At 43.5% G+C, this 19,822-nt stretch overlaps 1 protein-coding gene across 1 annotated transcript in view; it reads right to left on the bottom strand.

Annotated features, from left to right (window-relative positions):
* hcn4 (hyperpolarization activated cyclic nucleotide-gated potassium channel 4) overlaps positions 1–19,822 on the bottom strand; it is a 541,182-nt gene that overhangs the window by 56,587 nt on the left and 464,773 nt on the right. The window contains exon 7 of the mRNA XM_060853670.1: positions 11,007–11,171. Within this exon, the coding sequence (XP_060709653.1) occupies positions 11,007–11,171 (165 nt within the window). The remainder of the gene's footprint in view (positions 1–11,006; positions 11,172–19,822) is intronic.

The raw sequence follows: 19,822 nt of genomic DNA, 5'->3' as shown, positions 1-19,822 counted from the left end.
TGCTGGTTGCTTGGAAGTGTTGCAGACAAATTACACACAGCAAGGTGCCACAAAAGAAGTCAGGTAAACACCTAGCTAACCCACTTTGGTGGCGTTAGTTGAAGAATTAATGTTTGCTTTCTTTTGTGCTGTGATGTGAGATCTTTATCAGGTGCACAGTCTCACACAAGAACAGGGTCTCTAGATTGTAAAAGAGCTTGCTGCTGGGAATTTAAATTGTTATGCAAAGGCAGAAGTTTTGACATTCACTAAGACGTTGCTGCAAGCTACCAGTTAATGCTAGGCTAACAAATTAGTGACAACTCAAAACCCAAGTCATTATCTCTTCACCGCTACAAGTTGCCCCATTGTCTTCGCACTAGTACCAATGGTATTTTTCTAACAAATGTTTGAGTGTTATTCCTATTCAAGAGCTTGCTCTGTCAAGATTTGGAGATGCAGGAGTTGGACTGGGGTGTACAAAGTTAAAAATCACACAACTCCAGGTTAGAGTCCAACAGGTTTATTTGGAAGCACTAGCTTTTGGAGCGCTGCTCCTTCATCAGGTGGTTGTCAGGTGACAATCACAAGGCGCAGCGCTCCGAAAGCTAGTGCTTCCAGATAAACCTGTTGGACTCTAACCTGGTGTTGTGTGACTTCTAACTCAATGCCATTCTAGGGAGTATTTGCAGTCAAGTTTGATTCTCCAATTGATCTGTCTGGGAAAGGTAGTTCTGCTTCACTTCTAAGGAAGGGACACTGGTCCCAAAATGTTAAGTCTGCTTTCTCGAGCCACGGAGGCTGTCAGACCTGCTGGCTTTCTCCAACAACTTCTGCTTTCATTTCGGATTTCCAGTATCTGCAGTAGTTTGGTTTATTTGGGGAATGCCAAGGTCACAGTATAAATTGGGTTCTCAAGCCTGCATTTGCTGGCAACTCAACAACTTTACCGGGATGGCTTGGTATTACCCAGCCAAGAACAAAAAACAGTTCAGCACAAGAATAGACTGATCCGACACATGATTCCTTTCTGAATTAAAAACCTTTTGTCTCTACACAGTGTGTAGCCATCTATGCCTTCCTATTCATAAATCTGTCACGATCCTTTTTGAATGTTGCTATTGTATCCACCTCAACCACCTCTTCTGGCAACACATTCCAAGCATTTACCACCCTCTTTGCAAAAAAGCTGGTCTCTCACATCTCCTTTAAATCTTCTCCCTCTCACCTTCAAACTATATCGTCTAGGAATTGAGATTTCTACCCTGGGAAAAAAGGTTCTAACTATCCATTCTATCCATGCTTTTCATAGTTTTGTAAGCTTCTGTCGAGTCAACCCTCATTCATTGAAGTTCAAGCCAAATTGTTCCAATCTCTCCCCATTGCTGCTATCCTCCAAGCCAGGCAACATCCTGGTAAACTGTTTGTGTACCATCTCCAAAACCTCCACTGGTGTGTGGTGACCAGTACTGTACACAATATTCCAAACGTGGCCTAATAGAAGTTCTACACAGCTGCAGGGGGCAGTGCACTAAATCTGAAGACTCAGCCTCATCACAGACAGAGAGAGAGAGAGATGAGGCAGGTGGGAGACCTCAGGGCCCCTTCAGCATCCTCAGACAGAGGAACAAAGATCAATACTTAGGAGACAGAGGGCTCTGTGAGAGAGGAAGGGAACCTACCTAGGTTCAACCTTTTGGGCCATCAGCCTCAGCTTTGAGCCGGGAATGCTCAGGCCTCGCGCACTGCCACAGGGTAGCCACCTCCACAAACCCAGCAGTGGGCGGTAAGAGTGGGGGGGGAGAGGGAGGCTTTCTCAGCCATCAGGAAAATGGCGACAACTCTGTAAAATGGCTGTGAAGAGGATCGCCAACCTGCTTTAAGGCACACATCCCATCTGATGCTGGCGGCGACACAGTGGTGGGGAGCCATTCTGACACCTCTGTTATCCTCCCACAATTCCACTCCACCCCACCCAGGCAGCAGGTAGAATTCAGCTCCAAGTCTCCGTACTTTTCCTCGTTAGATATGCAACACAGAATGCATTGTGCTACCTCCAATATTGTGACCACAACCAGCTGAGTCACGTTAAAGGAGAAATATAGAATCCACTCAAATATTTTGTAATCATTTCAAAGTTAGTCTGGTTTCTTGCTACTCACAATTGACTTATTTATTATCCTGCTGTGTGAGGGGAACTTGCTCATAATTTGTTCTATTTCCACTACAACAGTAACACTTCTTTAAACTTATTTTGCTCTTTCTTTATTTATTTTTCTGCTATATGGAGTTGTTTTGGCACAATGGAAAAATTACCTGCCTCTGAGTCATAGTCGTAGAGTCATGCTGAACAGAAACAGACTCTTCGCTCCAACCAGTCCATGCAGAACGTAATCCCAAACTGAACTAGTCCCATCTGTCTGCTCCTGGCCCATATCCTCCAAAGCTTTCCAATTCATGTACTTATCCAAACGTCTTTTAAACATTGTCATTGTACCCACATCCACCACTTCCTCTGGAAGTTCATTCCACATGTGAACCACCCTCTGAGTAAAACATTTGACCTTCATGCCTTTTCTAAATCTTTCTTCCGTCCCCTTAAAAATGTGACTCTAATCTTGAAATGCCCCATCCCAGAGAAAAGTCACCTGCCATCAACCCGATCTCTCATTATTTAATAAGCTTCTATCAGGTCACCTCTCAACCTCCTGTGCTCCAATGAAAAATGGCCCAGCCTCCAGCCTTTCTTTATAACCCAAACCTTCCACACCCGGCAACATCCTGGTAAATCTCTTCTGAACCCTCTCCAGCTTAATAATATTCTTCCTTTAACTGGGAGACCAGAACTGGACACAGTATTCCAGACGAGGCCTCACAACCTCAATATGACGTCCTAACCTCTACACTCAAAAGACTAAGCAATTTAGGCAAGGAGTTGTGGGTTCAAATACTACTCCAGGACTTGATGGTCAGGAAAAAGGCATTTGTAGCAGGACAAAACAGCTGAAAATTAACCTGCAAATTCTTCTGATACACAATGAGAGAGACTTCTGATCAGTAACGGGTGAGTAACCTGTTCCGGGGAAAATGAGCCATGGAAATAGAGGCATGTGCTTTATCTGCAATGTATGTCATTATGATTTGGAGATGCCGGTGTTGGACTGGGGTGTACAAAGTTAAAAATCACACAACACCAGGTTACAGTCCAACAAGTTTAATTGGAGGCACACTAGCTTGTGGAGCGACGCTCCTTCATCAGGTCATCACCTGATGAAGGAGCGTCGCTCCGAAAGCTAGTGTGCTTCCATTTAAACCTGTTGGACTATAACCTGGTGTTGTGTGATTTTTAACTTTGTATGTCGTTAGGTGGACTATATCTGAAAATCCCAAGGTGAAACTGGCTGTTCGTTGTTCTTCCCCCTCGTTTTAATATGGACAGTTTTGAAATTCAGCAGTGTTATAATAGCTGGAGTATTGCTGTAATGACTGCAGGTATTTACTTAACTAACGACCTGTATTCAACACAGACTGCCTCAGTCCCCAGACAATATTGCTGTCAAGAAAGTAGGGTATTATTATTAATTTGTATCTTCACAAGGCAAGTTGAACAAGTCCAAAATAAATTGAGCTTTCTGTACGGACAAACTTCACATGCCACTTTCGACTGGTTTGATTTTTAATATGGGCATTATAAAGTTGAAGGGTGTTTACAATGGAGAATGAAACACCCTTTCTTATAGTCACGGTAGTTTCCATGTTAAGGAAAAGGAAGACTTGCATCTTAGGACAGCTTCTCATGCCTTGAACTGCCATTTAAAGTGGAGTTTTTGTTTTATTATTGGAAACTTGTCAGCTAATCTGTGCAAAAGGCTGGAAGAACACAGCAAGCCTCTTGCTTGTCAACTTTGGATTCCAGTATCTGTCGTTTTTTTTTCGTCTCTTGTTAATCTGTGCACAGTAAACTCTCCCTGAATAACTATGTGATAATGGCCAGATCATCTGATTTTGTAACAAAAGCAGAATGCTCAGAAGAAAACTCATAATGGACCTCAAAACTTCCACTCTGTTTCTTTCTCCACTAATAACATCAGACCTGCTGAGTTTCTCCAGCATTCTCTGTTTGTTTCAGATTTCCACCAACTACGATATTGGCCTTTTATCTCTGTTTTTTGTTGATTGAGGGAGAAATACTGACCAAGGCACCCAAATCTACTGTATTCCAACTTGCAAATTTAGTTGGAAGGGAAGTGGTGGAGGAGGACATTGAGGAGGTAGTTCAGGGTGGGTGTGTTTTGAAAATACAAAATAATTGCATGAACCATATTATTAATGTAAGGAATTTTAGATTTGAAGATGATTTAAAAGTCAGAGCATAGTACAAATAACAACACCAGCAATAAAGTTAAATTAGATTACTTACAGTGTGGAAACAGGCCCTTCGGCCCAACAAGTCCACACCGACCCGCAAAAGCGCAACCCACCCATACCCCTAACCTAACAGGCAATTTAGCATGGTCAATTCACCTGGCCCGCACATCTTTGGAATGTGGGGGGAAACCCACACAGACACCGGGAGAACATGCAAACTCCACACAGTCAGTCACCTGAGGCGGGAATTGAACGCGGGTCTCTGGCACTGTGAGGCAGCAGTGCTAACCACTGTGCCACCATGCCACGCATGATCTGGTATCATTCTGACATGCTGGTAGGGAGAATGTGCATATAAAAATCTAAATGTTGCATGAATTAGACTGTAAAATAAGAGTCTGGAGTTAAGATGGGTTTGGTTAGTTCTGGTGTGTTGTCTGCGTGGTTTGCAATGCAGACTGATGTCAACACTGTGTGTGGACTGAAAGGTCTGTTTCCATGCTGTACATTTCTATGACTCTATGATTCTAACTTCTGCACCAGCTGAGGTTACCATGAAGGATTGTCCTTCTCAAACTCTCGGCTTCGCCTGAGGTAGAATAAAGCTCACATTAAACCACCCCAGTCATCTCTTTCTAATGAAAGATCAGCCCCATGGTCCAGTAGGACTGTGACACCATTATCTTGGGATGGGTCAGTTAGTTCAGTTGGCTAGGCAACCAGTTTGTGATGCAGAATGATCCAACAGTATGGGTCCAGTTCCTGATGAGGTTATCATGAAGGATTCTCTATCTCAAACACTCCCTTTGGCTGAGGCGTGGTTACCCTTAGGTTAAACAACCCACAACTGTTTCTCTCTCTTTCTCTCTCTCTCTCTCTCTCTCTCTCTCTCTGTCCCCCCTCCCCACAAAAGAGCAGCTGTTTGGTCTGATAGGACTATTGTGATCTTCCCTTTATTTTAGTTTTAAAAGCTCTTGACAAGGCTGAGACTTTTTTCACTCGAGCGTAAAAAGCTGAGAGACGACCTGATAAAAGTTGACAAAATAATGAGAGGGATCGATAGGATTAATGCTAGGTGTCTTTTCCCGAGGATGGGGGGGTTCAAGACGTGGGGGGACATTTTTAAGGTGAGAGGAGGGAAATTTAAAATAAAAAAGACGAGAGGCAAATCTTTTACACAGAGGGTGGCTTGCGTGTGGAATGAACATCCTAAGGAATTAGTGGATTACAATGTTCAAAAGATATTTGGATAAGTACATGAATAGGAAATCCTTAGAGAGATATGGGTCAGGTGGGACTAGTTTAGTTTGGCATTATGTTCAACATGGACTGATTAGACCGAAGGGTATACCAAGATCAGGTATTGCATGCATGACTTAGGCAAAATGAAGTCAAATTATTTGAAATATGCAATATGAAAAACTGAATCCAAACATTTTTGAATTATCAGTGAACTGGAATGAAGAAACTTTGACTGAGTGGTATCAGACTGAACTTCACAAACTGCACTCTATGACTTGCTTCTGGTAAAAGCCCTGGTTTGCTACTGTGCATCTAGGAGAGGGGATGTTGTAAGGAGTCCCCAGTTTGACAGTGAGGATATTAAGAGAAGCCTGAAGCATGCAGAAAAAGTATATTCAGAGCTGAGGAGACACAAGAAATGAATGATCAGGATCGCAATAGAGAGACGTGGTGATGGAAAGTGTCATATTGGAGATCAGACATACAGGTGATTCATTTGACATAGCATCCACTCTTGTACTGATTCTATTCTGCTATGTTGCTGCAATAATTTTTCTATTTCTTGATCGTCAGCAGAATGAGAATATATTAAGTCAAAAACAACTTTGCAACTGAATGCTATTCATAGTGCTTTAATAATGCTTAACATTCTGAAGGGTTGTAATTATCCTGAGGGAAGCAACATTTGTCTTCCTGTGTTTCTGTCATCATTCCTTCAGGAAGTGAGATCTAAACCTCTGGCAGTATATTGTCAGTGTGCGAAAACATTTATTTCACGGAAAATCTATAGGGGACGATGGCCTGGAATTTGTTATTGATGATAAAGGCCATTGTACATTTAAACACAAACGCTTGGCATTCATTTGCAAACAGCCCATCTAGCTTCAATATTCACAAACAACAAAAAAGAGGAGGGAAATTTAGCCCCGTTGTTATTTGGACTAATAATTGTTGTCCTCACTCTCGCCATGGAGTCACAAGGTCCTGGGTTCAAGTCTCAATCTGATAGTCCAGAGCAATAGTCAAGGCTGACAATCCACTAAATAAAGAAAGACTGGATCGATTGGGCTTGTACTTGCTAAACCTTAGAAGATTGAGATGGGATCTCACAGAAACATATAAAATCCTGCTGGGACTGGACAGGTGCAATGTGGAAAAGAATGTTCTGAGTGTTGGGGGAAGTCCAGAACAAGGGGTCATTCAGGGCTGAGATGAGGAAGGATTTCACCACTCGATAGTTGGGAATCTGTGGAATTCTCTCCCTGAAGTTGTGGGGGCCAGATATATCCAATAGGGACCTGGCTGTGGGCCTCGCAGCTAAAGGGATCAAGGGGTATGGGGAGAGGGCAAGAGTAGGATACTGAGACTGCATGATCAGCCATGATCACATTGAATGGTGATGCAGGCTTGAAGGGCTGAATGGCCTACCCTGCACCTATTTTCTATGTTTCTATTTTTCTATTACTGAGGGAGGTACTGTCTTTTAATGAGATGTGAAACCTAAGGCTCCATCTGTCTGCTTGAGTGGCTATAAAAATCCCTTGTTTCTATTTCAAAGAAATGTAGGAGCGATATCCCCAGTGAAAGCTTGACAACTGAAACATTAACCCTGCTTCTCTCCACGGGTGCTGACTGACCTGTTGACTATTTTCAGCACTTTCTGATTTCAGAATTTCAGATTTCCTACATCTGCAGCACTTTGTTTTTCAAGAAATGTAAAATGTAACATCAACTTAGTAAACTCTCTCTCTTGGTAAGGTTCTCTGTGCCTCTTTACGTGATTAAAAAGAACATTTTCTATCAGCAATTAGTTAGTATGAATTCCAACTCAATTATTGCGTTTGCAATCTCAATAATCTCTGCATCGCTTTAAAAAGTACTAAAAAGCAGCAAGATTTCTTTTAACAATAGCTCTGTTAAATCACTATCAGAATAATCTAAAAATCTGACAAGTAACAGATTACTTATTAAAATTATAATGTTCTGAGATTTCAATTATATTGTCAAATTTACATTGCTTTCTCCTACTCTCAGAGGACTGTTCCACTGATTAGGTCACAGGCTGACTTTCAGTCATTCTCCTTCCATTATCTGCTCAACTCATTACTTCATTCAGCCGACAAAAAAGTAAAGAGCAACATAATTTTGGCAATTAAAAAATGAAAGGTCTAGATTCAAGATTGCAAACCTTTGAGCACTGCCTGAATTGAAAAGATGGTAGGTTAGGGATTTAACGCTTTCAAAATTACAGTTCACCGGCTTTAACAGGTTCTTGCCAATTGACTGCTTTAATCAATATTACAATTTATAGATTGCAATACAGAAATAGAGTGTTGCTGAAAAGGAGGCATGCTGTCAAAGTTTTTCATCTTGTACTCATCAGGAATGCCAAATTTCAAGGAAGCAATAATGGGCTGGTACATTGGCTCAGTGGTTAGCACTGCTGCCTCACAGTGCAAGGGAAGCAGGCTCAATTTCAGCCTTGGGTGACCATCTGTGTGGAGTTTGCATATTCTTCCCATGCCTATGTGGGTTCCCTCCCACAGTTCAAAGATGTGCAGGTTAGGTGAATTGGCCTTGGTAAATAGCCCATAGCGTCGAGCGATGTGTCAGTTAGGTGCATTAGTCAGGGATAAATGTAGGGGAATGGGTCTTGGGGAGGGGGTTTGGTGTGGACTTGTTAGGCTGAAGGGCCTGTTTCTATACTGTAGGGATTCTAACTAACGCTGCATAAGGAAGGGGAGCTGATTGATTGACATGGAGAATGCACTAAGGAACAATTGTCACTCACATTTTGCTTAATTCAAAAAAAGAGGCACAATGTCTGGATAAGTTCCTTTTATCCACAATGGACTAGTCCATTTAATGAATTTAAATAAATGTGTATTTATTTGTTTTAATAATTTGGATTTTCATCAGTTCTTGTCATTGCAATATGATTAATTTGTTGCCTCTGTTCAGTGTCGGAATGGTGCAAGTCATTGTGGGATGGAGTGCACAATTCCAATATATTATTATGAACTTGAAAGCATCAACATTTAAATTCACCATCTATAGATAAATTCATTTACTGTCCACAGTTCCAATTATGTTTGCACTTCTTTGGTATAGTAGCCTTGATTCCAAATACCTCATGAAGCGGTAGCCACTGACTGCTGACCACAGCATGTAAGACATCAGAACTGACCCTGTCAGATGACAGCAGAGGTCACTGTTTTACTCGGTTAGCTCAGGTGGCTGGGCAACTGGTTAGTGATCAGAGCAGGTCAGGCAGCATTCAACGAGCAGGAAAATCGACGTTTCAGGCAAAAGCCCTTCATCAGGAATGAGGCAGAGAGCCTCCAGGTTGGAGAGATAAATGGGATGGGGTGGGATGGTGGAGAAGTTTAGCTGAGAATGCAATAGGTGGATGGAGGTGAGGATGAAGGTGATAGGTCAGAGAGGAGGGTGGAGCGGATAGGTGGGAAGGAGGATTGGCAGGTAGGACAGGTATTGAGAATGGTGCTGAACTGGAAGTTGGAACTAGGGTAAGGTCAGAGGAGGGGAAATAAGGAAACTGGTGAAGTCCACATTGATGCCGTGGGGTTGAAAAGTTCTGAGGCGGAAGATGAGGTGTTCTTCCTCCAGGCATCGGGTGGTGAGGGAGTGGCGGTGGAGGTGGCCCAGGACCTGCATGCCCTCAGCAGAGTGGAAGGGGGAGTTGAAATGTTCAGTTACGGGGCAGTGGGGTTGATTGGTGCAGGTGTCCTGGATATACTCCCTAAGGCGCTCTGCAAGAAGGCGTCTAGTCACCTCAATGTAGAGGAGACTGCATCGAGAGCAATGGATACAATAAATGACATTGGTGGATGTACAAGTGAAAGTGAAACTTTGATGGATGTGGAAGGCTCCTTTGGGGCCTTGGATGGAGATGAGGGAGGAGGTGTGGGCGCAGGTTTTACAATTCCTGTGGTGGCAGGAGAGGGTGCCAGGAGGGTGGGTTGTTTGGGGGGGGGGAGGGGGGTGGACTTGATCAGGTAGTCATGGAGGGAACGGTCTTCGTGGAAAGCAGATAGGGGTGGGGAGGGAAATATACCCCTGGTGTCGGGGTCTGTTTGTAGGTGGCGGATGATGCAGTTTATGCGGAGGTCGTTGGGGAGAAAGGTGAGGACTGGGGGGGGGGGGGTGGGGGGCTCTGTCCTTATTGTGGTTGGAAGGGTGGGGTTTAAGGGCGGAGGTGTGGGACGTGGATGAGATGTGTTGGAGGGCACTTTCAGCCATGTGGGAAGGGAAATTATGGTCTTTAAAGAAGGAGGCCATTTTCTGTGGATGCCAATAGTATGGGTTCAAGTTACACACAGACAAGCTCTCCATGACAGTTCTGTCTTCTCAATGTTATCTGAGGGGTGGTAACCCTTGGGTTAAACTCACCACCAATTGTCTCCCTCTGCTGACAGAGCAGTTCCAAAGTTCTCTAATACTATGACTTACTTTTATTAAACTGTTTTCCTGAGTCCTGTCAACTGTCTCAACTGGGCTTAAAAGATGGCATTGGTCAGAGACAAAACAAAACCGGCAGCTGTTGGAATCCGAGATAGATAAACAGGAGGCTGGAAGAACACAGCAAGCCAGGCAGCATCAGGAGGTGGAGAAGTCGAAGTGTCTGGGGGTAACCCGTCTTCAGAACTGGGGTGGGTACAAGGGGAGCTGCACATAAAGTATGGCCAAATGGCTGGAAGGCTGAAGAGGTCACAGTGCTGTGGCAGTGACCTATCCTCACCTCACCACCCTGCCTCCTCCCACCCTTCACCCCCTTTATCTGCAGCTCCCCTTCCAACAACCCCCAATGCTGAAGAAGGGTTACATTCAAAGTGTCGACTTCTCCACCTCCCGAAGCTGCTTGGCTTGCTGTGTTCTTCCAGCCCCTTTCATGTCCACCTTAAAAGAAAGCACGGCATTATTTTGGAGAAAAGGAGGTGAGTTACTCTTCCCTGTATTCTCAGTAATACTTAACGTACAATCAACATCACGAAAGCAAATTATCTGGTCACTACTAAACAGCTGTTATAGGAATGTGCTGTACATGGATTGCCAGCTACATTATATTGCAACAGCGAGGGGTGAAAATATTCAGTAGTAAAGCAATGTGGCACATGAAAGGTGTTCCAGAAATTGCTGTTTTCAGGCACAATTCTTCTCGTGATATACCTCAGTGTCACACCAGCTGAAGGAAGCACAAAAGTTTGCAAATTCACAGGTAACAGTGTAACGTCCTTGATTTCCTGAACATAACTAGCATTTATTTATGAACTGTGTGACATGAAAGTATTTCTTGCTACTTTATTTCTTACGGCAGTGAGGGTGAGAAAAAGCTAGAAATAAAAGCTGTGGAGGAAGAGGTGAATCTGCCTCTCAATTAGAATAGAAAGGAGATATACCTATCCTGTCGAGCCTGTCAAGAGCCACTGTTTCAAAGGCACGTCTCATCATTGGATATTCCTCCAGCACTTCATTGAAGTGGTCTACAGAGAGGGAGTACAGCCTGCAGTAAGTGTCAGCTCGCACGCTCGCTGTTCGACGGCCCCGGGTCAGCAAGCAGATTTCTACCGAGAGGGAAAGAAAAAGCAGTTGATTAGTGTGGCCAATGAATTCACACGCTTGCTGCAGTGACCAATAAACCATTGTCCAAATCTGAAGGCTTTCAAATTGAGTGAAAGTCACAAACGTCGATGAAAATCTGAATTTTCGATATGTTCACACTCAATGCAGAGTGCGAACATATCGAAACGCTGCTCTCTTGGTACAAATCCCCCCAACGTTGGGTCAGACCCCACTGGAATGAAACAGAATGGCAAAAGTGAGGACTGCAGATGCTGGAAACCAGAGTCAAGGTTAGACTGCTGTTGGGAAAGCACAGCAGGTCAGGCAGCATCCGAGGAGCAGATTCCTGCTGAAGGGCTTTTGCCTGAAACGTCGATTTTCCTGCTCCGAGGAAGCTGCCTGACCTGCTGTGCTTTTCCAGCACCACTCTAATCTAGACACATGAAGCAGAATGGGAATCTCTAGAATTTGGGCGTCTGATTTTGGCTGTCTTATAGCTTCATGCCCGATTTCCGGATTGGTACAGGAGTGCTGAACACGCAAAGTTTAAATATTTTCGAAGTTTAGTTTAATTTTAAAATCAAAGTCCAGAAAGGAAACAGAGAGATTCAAATAATTATAGCTTGCAAAAAAAAACAGACAAAAGGCAGTCACTAAGGACACTTGTCTTTTCAAAAATTGTTCCCATTGACTAGTAAAGCAATCATCAGGTGGTTTATAGTGAAGTAACAGAGAATTAGACCAAAAAAAATTAGACAGAATAACAGGCAGTATCTAGCAGTACTACCCCATTTTATCTTAGTTCAACCTCTTAATAACTCAAGTGTTTTGCAACCAACATGCCCTCTGGTTAATTCAAACCAGTGCTTATAGCACAATGGATTGCTCAGGAATGATCCTTTTGTTGATTCTGATTCAGATAAAGGGGTCCCAGTCCACCAGCCTATTATCTATTCATTCATGGAGGATCTCACTGAATAAGCTACTTTATATTTATTCATAATGAAAGGAATCTTAAGAGACCAAAGCCATTTCCTTGTTCACTGTTATTGACCAAACCGTGGATTGAATCTCATTCTCCTCCGATGTGGAAATCGCTCATTTCTTCTTCATCCCCATCACATGCAGTTTAAATGATTTGGAGGTGCCAGTGTTGGATTGGGGTGTACAAAGTTAAAACTCATACAACACCAGGTAATAGCCCAACCATGATTTGGAGGTGTTGGTGCCAGACTATAACCTGGTGTTGTGTGATTTTTAACTTTCAAATTTAAAGTCCTCCAATTATCTGTAGCTAGGACAGTTACACGTTCATGTTAGATCTCACTTTGTGAAGCACATTTAGTCGGTTAATTTCTTTTATCCCAATATTACCCTTTCAGAGAGACATACAGCACAGAAACACATCCTTAGGTCCAACTAGAACATGGATTAATGGTGCTGGAAGAGTGCAGCAGTTCAGGCAGCATCCAACGAGCAGTGAAATCAACGGTTCGGGCAAAAGCCCTTCATCAGGGCTTTTGATTCCTGATGAAGGGCTTTTGCCCGAAACGTCAATTTCGCTGCTCCTTGGATGCTGCCTGACCTGCTGTGCTCTTCCAGCACCACTGATCCAGAATCTGGTTTCCAGCATCTGCAGTCATTGTTTTTACTAACCAGAACATGTTGAACATAATCCCAAACTATACTAGCCCCACCTGCCTGCTCCTGGCCCATATCCTTCCAAACCTTTGCTGGTCATGTATTTATCCAAATGTCTTTTAAATGTTGTAATTGTATCTGCAACCATTTTGTTTGTTCATTTCTACTGATATGAGGAAAATTAGTAATTTAATAAACTTATCCTCTCTGACTCTTCTAAATGTTTTTTTGGGATTCAGTTTTTGAACAAAGCAATTATGACACCCTTCTTATGGACCACCACCTGATGAAGGAGCAGTGTTCTAAAAGCTAGTGCTTCCAAATAAACCTGTTGGACTATAACCTGAGGTTGTGTGATTTTTAACCTTATATACTTACCTTATTTAGCTCTGTCTGCATGACTTGGCTAGTACTAGTGCTTCCAAATAAACCTGGTGGATTATAACCTGGTGTTGTGTGATTTTTAACTTAGCTCTGTCTAGTCATGGTGGCATCCGAGGAGCAGGAGAATCGACATTTCGGGCATAAGCCCTTCCCCCAGGTCATCTCCTCTGCCCTGTCCTGAAACAGACTCGCTACCACAGCCACACCTCCTTCCTCAGCACCTGCTACGGAACCGACTGACTCCGCACGGACTCCGGACTACGTTCAGACCAACGCAATTTGGACCCAACCAGGCCAACGGCCTGCAACAAATCCGAAGCCTCCAGCAACAGACCTCGCTGGATCCTCCACTCCACACTCACAGCCATGGGCTGCTACCTACACTCCCTGCAGTCAGCTCTGCCCCAGCTCAGGACAACACTCTCCCAGACCTGTCATTCCTGATGAAGGGCTTATGCCCGAAATGTCGATTCTCCTGCTCCTCGGATGCTGCCTGGCCTGCTGCGCTTTTCCAGCACTACATTTTTTCAACTCTTCCCTCCAGCATCTGCAGTCCTCACTTTCTCCTTTCTGCCTAGTCATTCCAAACATCACCCCGCGCAAAAACTGTAAAGTTAGTGCAGATAACAAATGGAACCCAAGATACATTTAGAAGACATTGCTTTACAGATCAGCACTATAACTGGGTTGGACAGTTCTAATCAACTTAAATGCAGTGAATCCTTTCTTAATGCTGAGCTCATTACATGCTCTATATGGTTCTTCCCCCACATGTCAGTATTAAGAGATAGGAACCATAAAAGTGAAAGATGGGGCAAATTTATTATCTCATGACAAAAGTAGCAAAAGGCTGAAATAAATCTTTTGACATTTCATTAGCCAAAATCAAACCATTCTTTTGTACAGCATCAGCCAGACAGAGAGAAATTGGGATTTATCGAACTATTGATGGCTATTTACTGGTAATGAACACATTTGTGATTCAGTCTTGGTATCCCAGCGATTTAGAAAGAAGGTCCTTGTATTTATTTAGTCTGTTTTGTGTCTTTAAGATGTCTCAAGACACTTCACCACGAATGGCTTCAATATTTAAGGGTGTGCAAGGGGAAGGTGATAGAATGGGCATTTGACAAAACCAGGGATATGGAGTTTCACAATTGTAAAATGTTTATCCTTGTTTTCAAATCCCTCAATCACTTGCCCTTGCCCCCATCTCTTAACCTCCATGAGCCCTACATTGATCCAGTATACCTGAAGTCCTCCAATTTGTCCATCCTCATTTCAATTGTTCCACTATTCGTGTCGGTGTCTCCAGCTGCCTGGTCCTTAGGATCTTGAAACCTTTCTGCCTCCCTCTGTCCCTCCCCTCATTTAAGATGTGCCTTAAAGCTTACCTTCTTGGTCAAGCTGGCATTTTGGTAATGTCACTTGACTAGCAATCTGAAGGCCCAGGCTAATGCTCTGGTGAAATGGGTTCAAAACCCATCACAGCCACTGGTGCATCTGGAATATAAAGCTTGTCAGAGCAGGGACCATAATGGGATCAACTGAAGTCCTATCTGGTTTATGAATGTCCTTTCAGGAAGGAAATCTTCCACAGTTCTAGCCTGCGTGTGTCTCCAGACTAGTCATAATGTGATTCACTCTTAACCGGCGCCTGCAATGCTCTGTTAAGCCTTTCTCTTTAAGAGCGATTATAGAATGGCAACAAATATTGGCATTTCAAGCAATAGCCACATCCCATGAAAGAAAGTGTTTCAGTCATTTGCCCTTAGATCTCCTCATATGCTTCATCAATCACATTCCCTCCAACATAAGATCAAAAATGGGGATATTTGTTGATGATGATATAATATTCAGCACCATTCTCGCTTCCTCAGATACTGAAGCAGTCTGTGCCAATATTCAACAATAACTTGGACAACAGCCAGTCTTGGGCTGATAAGTGGTAAGTAACATTCTCACCACACACTGCCAAGCAATGGCAGTCTCCAACATAAGAGAACCTAATCATCAGCCCTTGACGTTCATGATCATTGCCATCACCAAAGCACCCATTATCAAGGGTTACCACTGACCAGAAACTGAACTAGATCAACCATATAAATACTATGCAGCACAGTGGCTCAGTAGTTAGCACTGCTGCCTCATAGTGCCAGAGACCTGGGTTCAATTCCCGCCTCAGGCAACTGTCTGTGTGGAGTTTGCACATTCTCCCCGTGTCTGTGTGGGTTTCCTCCAGGTGCTCCAGTTTCCTCCCACAATCCAAAGATGTGCAGGTTAGGTGAATTGGCCATGGTAAATTGTCTGTAGTTATAGGTGAAGGGGTAAATTTAGGGGAATGGGTCTGGGTGGGTTGCTCTTTGGAGGGTCAGTGTGGACTTGTTGGGCTGAAGGGCCTGTTTCCGCACTGTAAGTAATCTAATCTAATCTAAAGAACAGGTCAGAGTTTGAGTTAGGAATTCTGAGGTGAATAACTAATCTCTTTCCCCAGTGTCTGTTCACCAATATTAACTGGGATACCCAACGTGTGAAAGGCTTAGAGGGGGTAGAATTTTTAAAATGTATGCAGGAGAGCATTAAGCGAATGTGCGGAGAGTCCTACTAGACAGGGGATACAGTTGGACCTAATTCTGGAGAACAACATTGGGTGTGGGGATAGAAGAGTCAGTAAAGTAGTATTTTGAGTTGGGAGAAGGTTCCAGTACGCCCAACTGACGTTGAAATGAATGAACAAACAAATGGAGTACTGTGTACATTTCTTGTCGCCCTATTATAGGAATGATATTATTAAACTGGAAAGAGTACAGAAAGGATTTATCAGGGAAGTTGCCAGAAATGGAGGGTTTCAGTTTCGGGAGGTTGGGGTTATTTGGTTGAGGGGTGATCTTATAGAGGTTTGTAAAATCACTAGCGGCAGAGATAAAATAAATAGGGAAGATTTTTTCCTTGGTGCAGGGAGAGTTCAAAACTAGAGGGCGTGGGATTAAGGTGAAAGGAGTAAGATCTAAAAGGACCTGGGGGGCCAACTTTTTCACACAGAGTGTGGTACATGTATGGGATGAGCTGCCAAAGGAAGTGATGGGGGTGAGTAGAATTCCAGCATTTGGACAGGTACATAAATAGGAAAGGTTTAGAGGGGTAAGGGTCAAACAGGCAAATGGGAAACATGGTTGGCATACACGAGTTGGACTGAAGGATCTGTTTCCATGCTGTATGACTCTGTGACTCCATGACTCCATAATTTTAATATGATTAGAGAGGATCTAGCCAAAGTGGATTAGGAGCAGTTAGTTGCAAGAAAATCTACATCGGCGCAGTGAGAGTCTTTCAAACAGGAAATAATGAGAATGCAGGGCCAACATGTTTCTGTAAAGGTGAAGGCTAGAACCAACAAAAGTCCAGGGAAACTTGAATTTTGAGGAATTTACATGGTTTGATAAAGAACAAAAGGGAAAGTTACTGTAAATATCAAGAGCTCAAAATACCAGAAACCTGAGAGGCATCTAGAACATGCTTCTGTTAACTAAAGGAGTTGGGAGGTCATGTTGCGACTGTAAAAGACATTGATGAGGCCACTTCTGGAATATTGCTCTCAAATCCGGTCTCCCTACTATGGGAAAGATGTTGCAATACTTGAAAGGGTTCAGAAAAGATGTATAAGGACATTGCTAGGGTTGGACGATTTGGACTACAGGAAGAGGTTGAATAGGCTGGGGCTATTTACTCTGGAGCTGAGGGGTGACCTTATAGAGGTTTATAAAATCATGAGGGGCATGGAGAGGGTGAATAGCCAAGGTCTTTTCCCGAGGGTAGGGAAGACCAAAGCTATAGGGCATAGGTTTAAAGTGAGAGGGGAAAGATTTAAAAGGGACCTAACGGTCAGCTTTTTCACACAGAGGGTGGTGTGTGTTTGGAATGAGCTGCTAGAGGAAGCCATAGAGTCTTAGAGTTATAGATATGGACAGCCTGTGGTGAGGTGACCAGACCAGCTGTGGCTGGAGGACTTCAGAAGGTAATGGGTCAACTGCTGGCAAATGGGATTAGATCAGTTTAGGATATCTGGTTAGCACTGACGAGTTGGACTGAAGTGTCTGTTTCTGTGCTATATGACTCTATGATTCTATGCTTAAAAATAAATTAAGAGATTGAAGATGGACACAAAAAGACACAGGTGAGTAAAATAAAGGAAAATCTAAAGGCATTTTTTCAGTATAATGGGAAAAGAGGTGACTCAGGGAAACAGTAGAGCTCATTAGGGATCAAAGTGGCAAACTGTGTCAGAATAAATAGGTTGAGTTTCAAATGAGTACTATGCATCTGTGTTCACTCTAAAGAATCATTGAATTATAGAATCTTAGAGTACAGAGGACCCATTGCGGCGGTACTAGCCCCTGAGGGAGCTAGTCCCATTCTCCAGCCCTATCTCTGCAGCCCTTCGAATTCATCACTTACAAATATATATATCCAGCTCTCTTTTGAAACTTCCTGTGCAATCCACCTCCACCATAGTCTCAGGCGTTGCACTCCAATTCCTAGGAACCCCGCCCCTGCCCCACCCGAGCAAAGAAGTATCTCCTCATCTCACTCCTAGTTTCCTTGCTGACAGAGAAGGATTGTGTAGACACAGAGATCAGAAAGGGGGGGACAAATTATAACTGAGAGGGAGGTAATATTAGTGGCTTTAGTGAGTTTAAATTTGGACAAATCCCAGGCCTAGATGAGGTGCGTCCCAGGCCGCAGTGGGAAGCAAAGGAGAAGCTTGCATTGGTCCTGACATTAATTTCCAAACATTCTGGTCAACAGAGAGAAGAACAGCTTATTCAAAAGGGTGGTTGGGATGAATCAGGGAACTATGGGCCATCAGTGGTAGAAATTGAACATCAGTGGTAGAAATAAAATCTGAAAGACAGAATTAGCCTCCTCTTGAAAAGCAAGGACTAATCCAAGATAGTCAACATGGCTTTGACTGGATGAGATTATATTTGACAGGATTGACTGAGTTTTTCAAGGAGGTGACAGCACGATGGGTGTTCCTGCTCCCCAAGAAGGCAGTTCACCAACACCTTCTCCAGGGTAATTAACAATGGGCAATAAATGTTGGCCTAGTTACTGATACCAACATCCCTTTAATAAATTGAAAAAAATGTGGTTCAATGTCAAATTCTGTTCCATAACACTGTTGCGACGCATTAGGATATTTTATGACATTGAATGCGCTATAGAAAACAGGTTTGGTGTGGTTGTGTCAAAGCTAATGGCTGGACTTCATGATAATATCATCTGTTAGCAAATGGATACGTTCATAGGCCATTGTTTCTCCAGCATATTGCACCCCACTGTAACAGCACAGGGAGAAGTGCTTCAATGGGCAGAGTTTCGTTCCAAGCTGAAAATTATGTTGCTGGTTAAAGCACAGCAGGTCAGGCAGCATCCAAGGAACAGGAAATTCGACGTTTCGGGCCAGAGCCCTTCATCAGGATTCCTGATGAAGGGCTCTGGCCCAAAACATCGTATTTCCTGTTCCTTGGATGCTGCCTGACCTGCTGTGCTTTTAACCAGCAACACATTTTCAGCTCTGATCTCCAGCATCTGCAGACCTCACATTTTACTCGAAGAGTTTCGTTCCAACCCTTTTTGCTGACAGATGTAAACCTAATAACATGCAATACCCTGCTGCTGTACTCTTAACTCCTTTTCTCAGCATATCACTCAGTCTGAGAGCATGTTCGGACAAAGCTGCAGCTGTAGAAATGATTACAATTCACACATGGTAATAAAAGCTGGCTCCTTTGTGACTGTCTGTTAATTAGACTGGCACAAACTGCTTAAAGAAACAAGTGAGCCCATCTTCAGACACAGGGAGGGCTGGGAAAGCGAGTGGGGTGTGAATGGCGATGTAGTTGGATGAAGAATATTTGAGTACTTCAGGAGAAGGACATAAACATGTAGCAAAGTGATGGTTGAGTGATATTATCACTGGACTAGTAATCCAGAGACCCAGATAATGTTCTGGGGACCTGGATTTGAATCCCTTTGTGGCAGAAGGTGGAATTTTAATTCATTAGAAAACCTGAAATTAAAAGTTTAACAATGACCATGAATCCATTGCCAATTGTTGGGAAAACCCATCTGTTCACTAATGCTCTCTAGGGAAGGAAATCAGCCATCTTTACCTAGTCAGGTCTTTGACTCCAGACCCACAGCAATGCGGTTAGCCCTTAACAATCCCCTAGGCAAAACAGAGGACTGCAGATGCTGGAAACCAGAGTTTAGATCAGAATGGTGCTGGAAAAGTACAGCAGGTCAGGCAGCATCCGAGGAGCAGGAAAAGCCCTTCATCTGGAATAGTGGTAGGGAGTCTCCATGGTGGAGAGATAAATGGGGAGGCATTGGGGGGAGGGGGGGGGTGGGGAGGTACAAAAGAGTACAATAGGTGAATGGGGTTGGGAATGGAGGTGATAGGTCAGAGAGGAGGGTGGAGTGGATAGGTGGGAAGGGAGATTGGCGGTTAGGACAGGTCATTGGGACAGTGCTGAGCTGAAAGGTTGGAACTGAGGTAAGGTGGGGGAGGGGAAGTAAGGAAACTGATGAAGTCCACCTTGATGCCCTGGGGTTGAAGTGTTCC

The sequence above is a fragment of the Hemiscyllium ocellatum genome, chromosome 42 (genome assembly GCF_020745735.1).
Source record: "Hemiscyllium ocellatum isolate sHemOce1 chromosome 42, sHemOce1.pat.X.cur, whole genome shotgun sequence".
NCBI lineage: Eukaryota > Metazoa > Chordata > Chondrichthyes > Orectolobiformes > Hemiscylliidae > Hemiscyllium > Hemiscyllium ocellatum.
The sequence above is the reverse complement of the archived record's forward strand: the minus strand, read 5'-3'. Positions and strand labels throughout refer to the sequence as shown.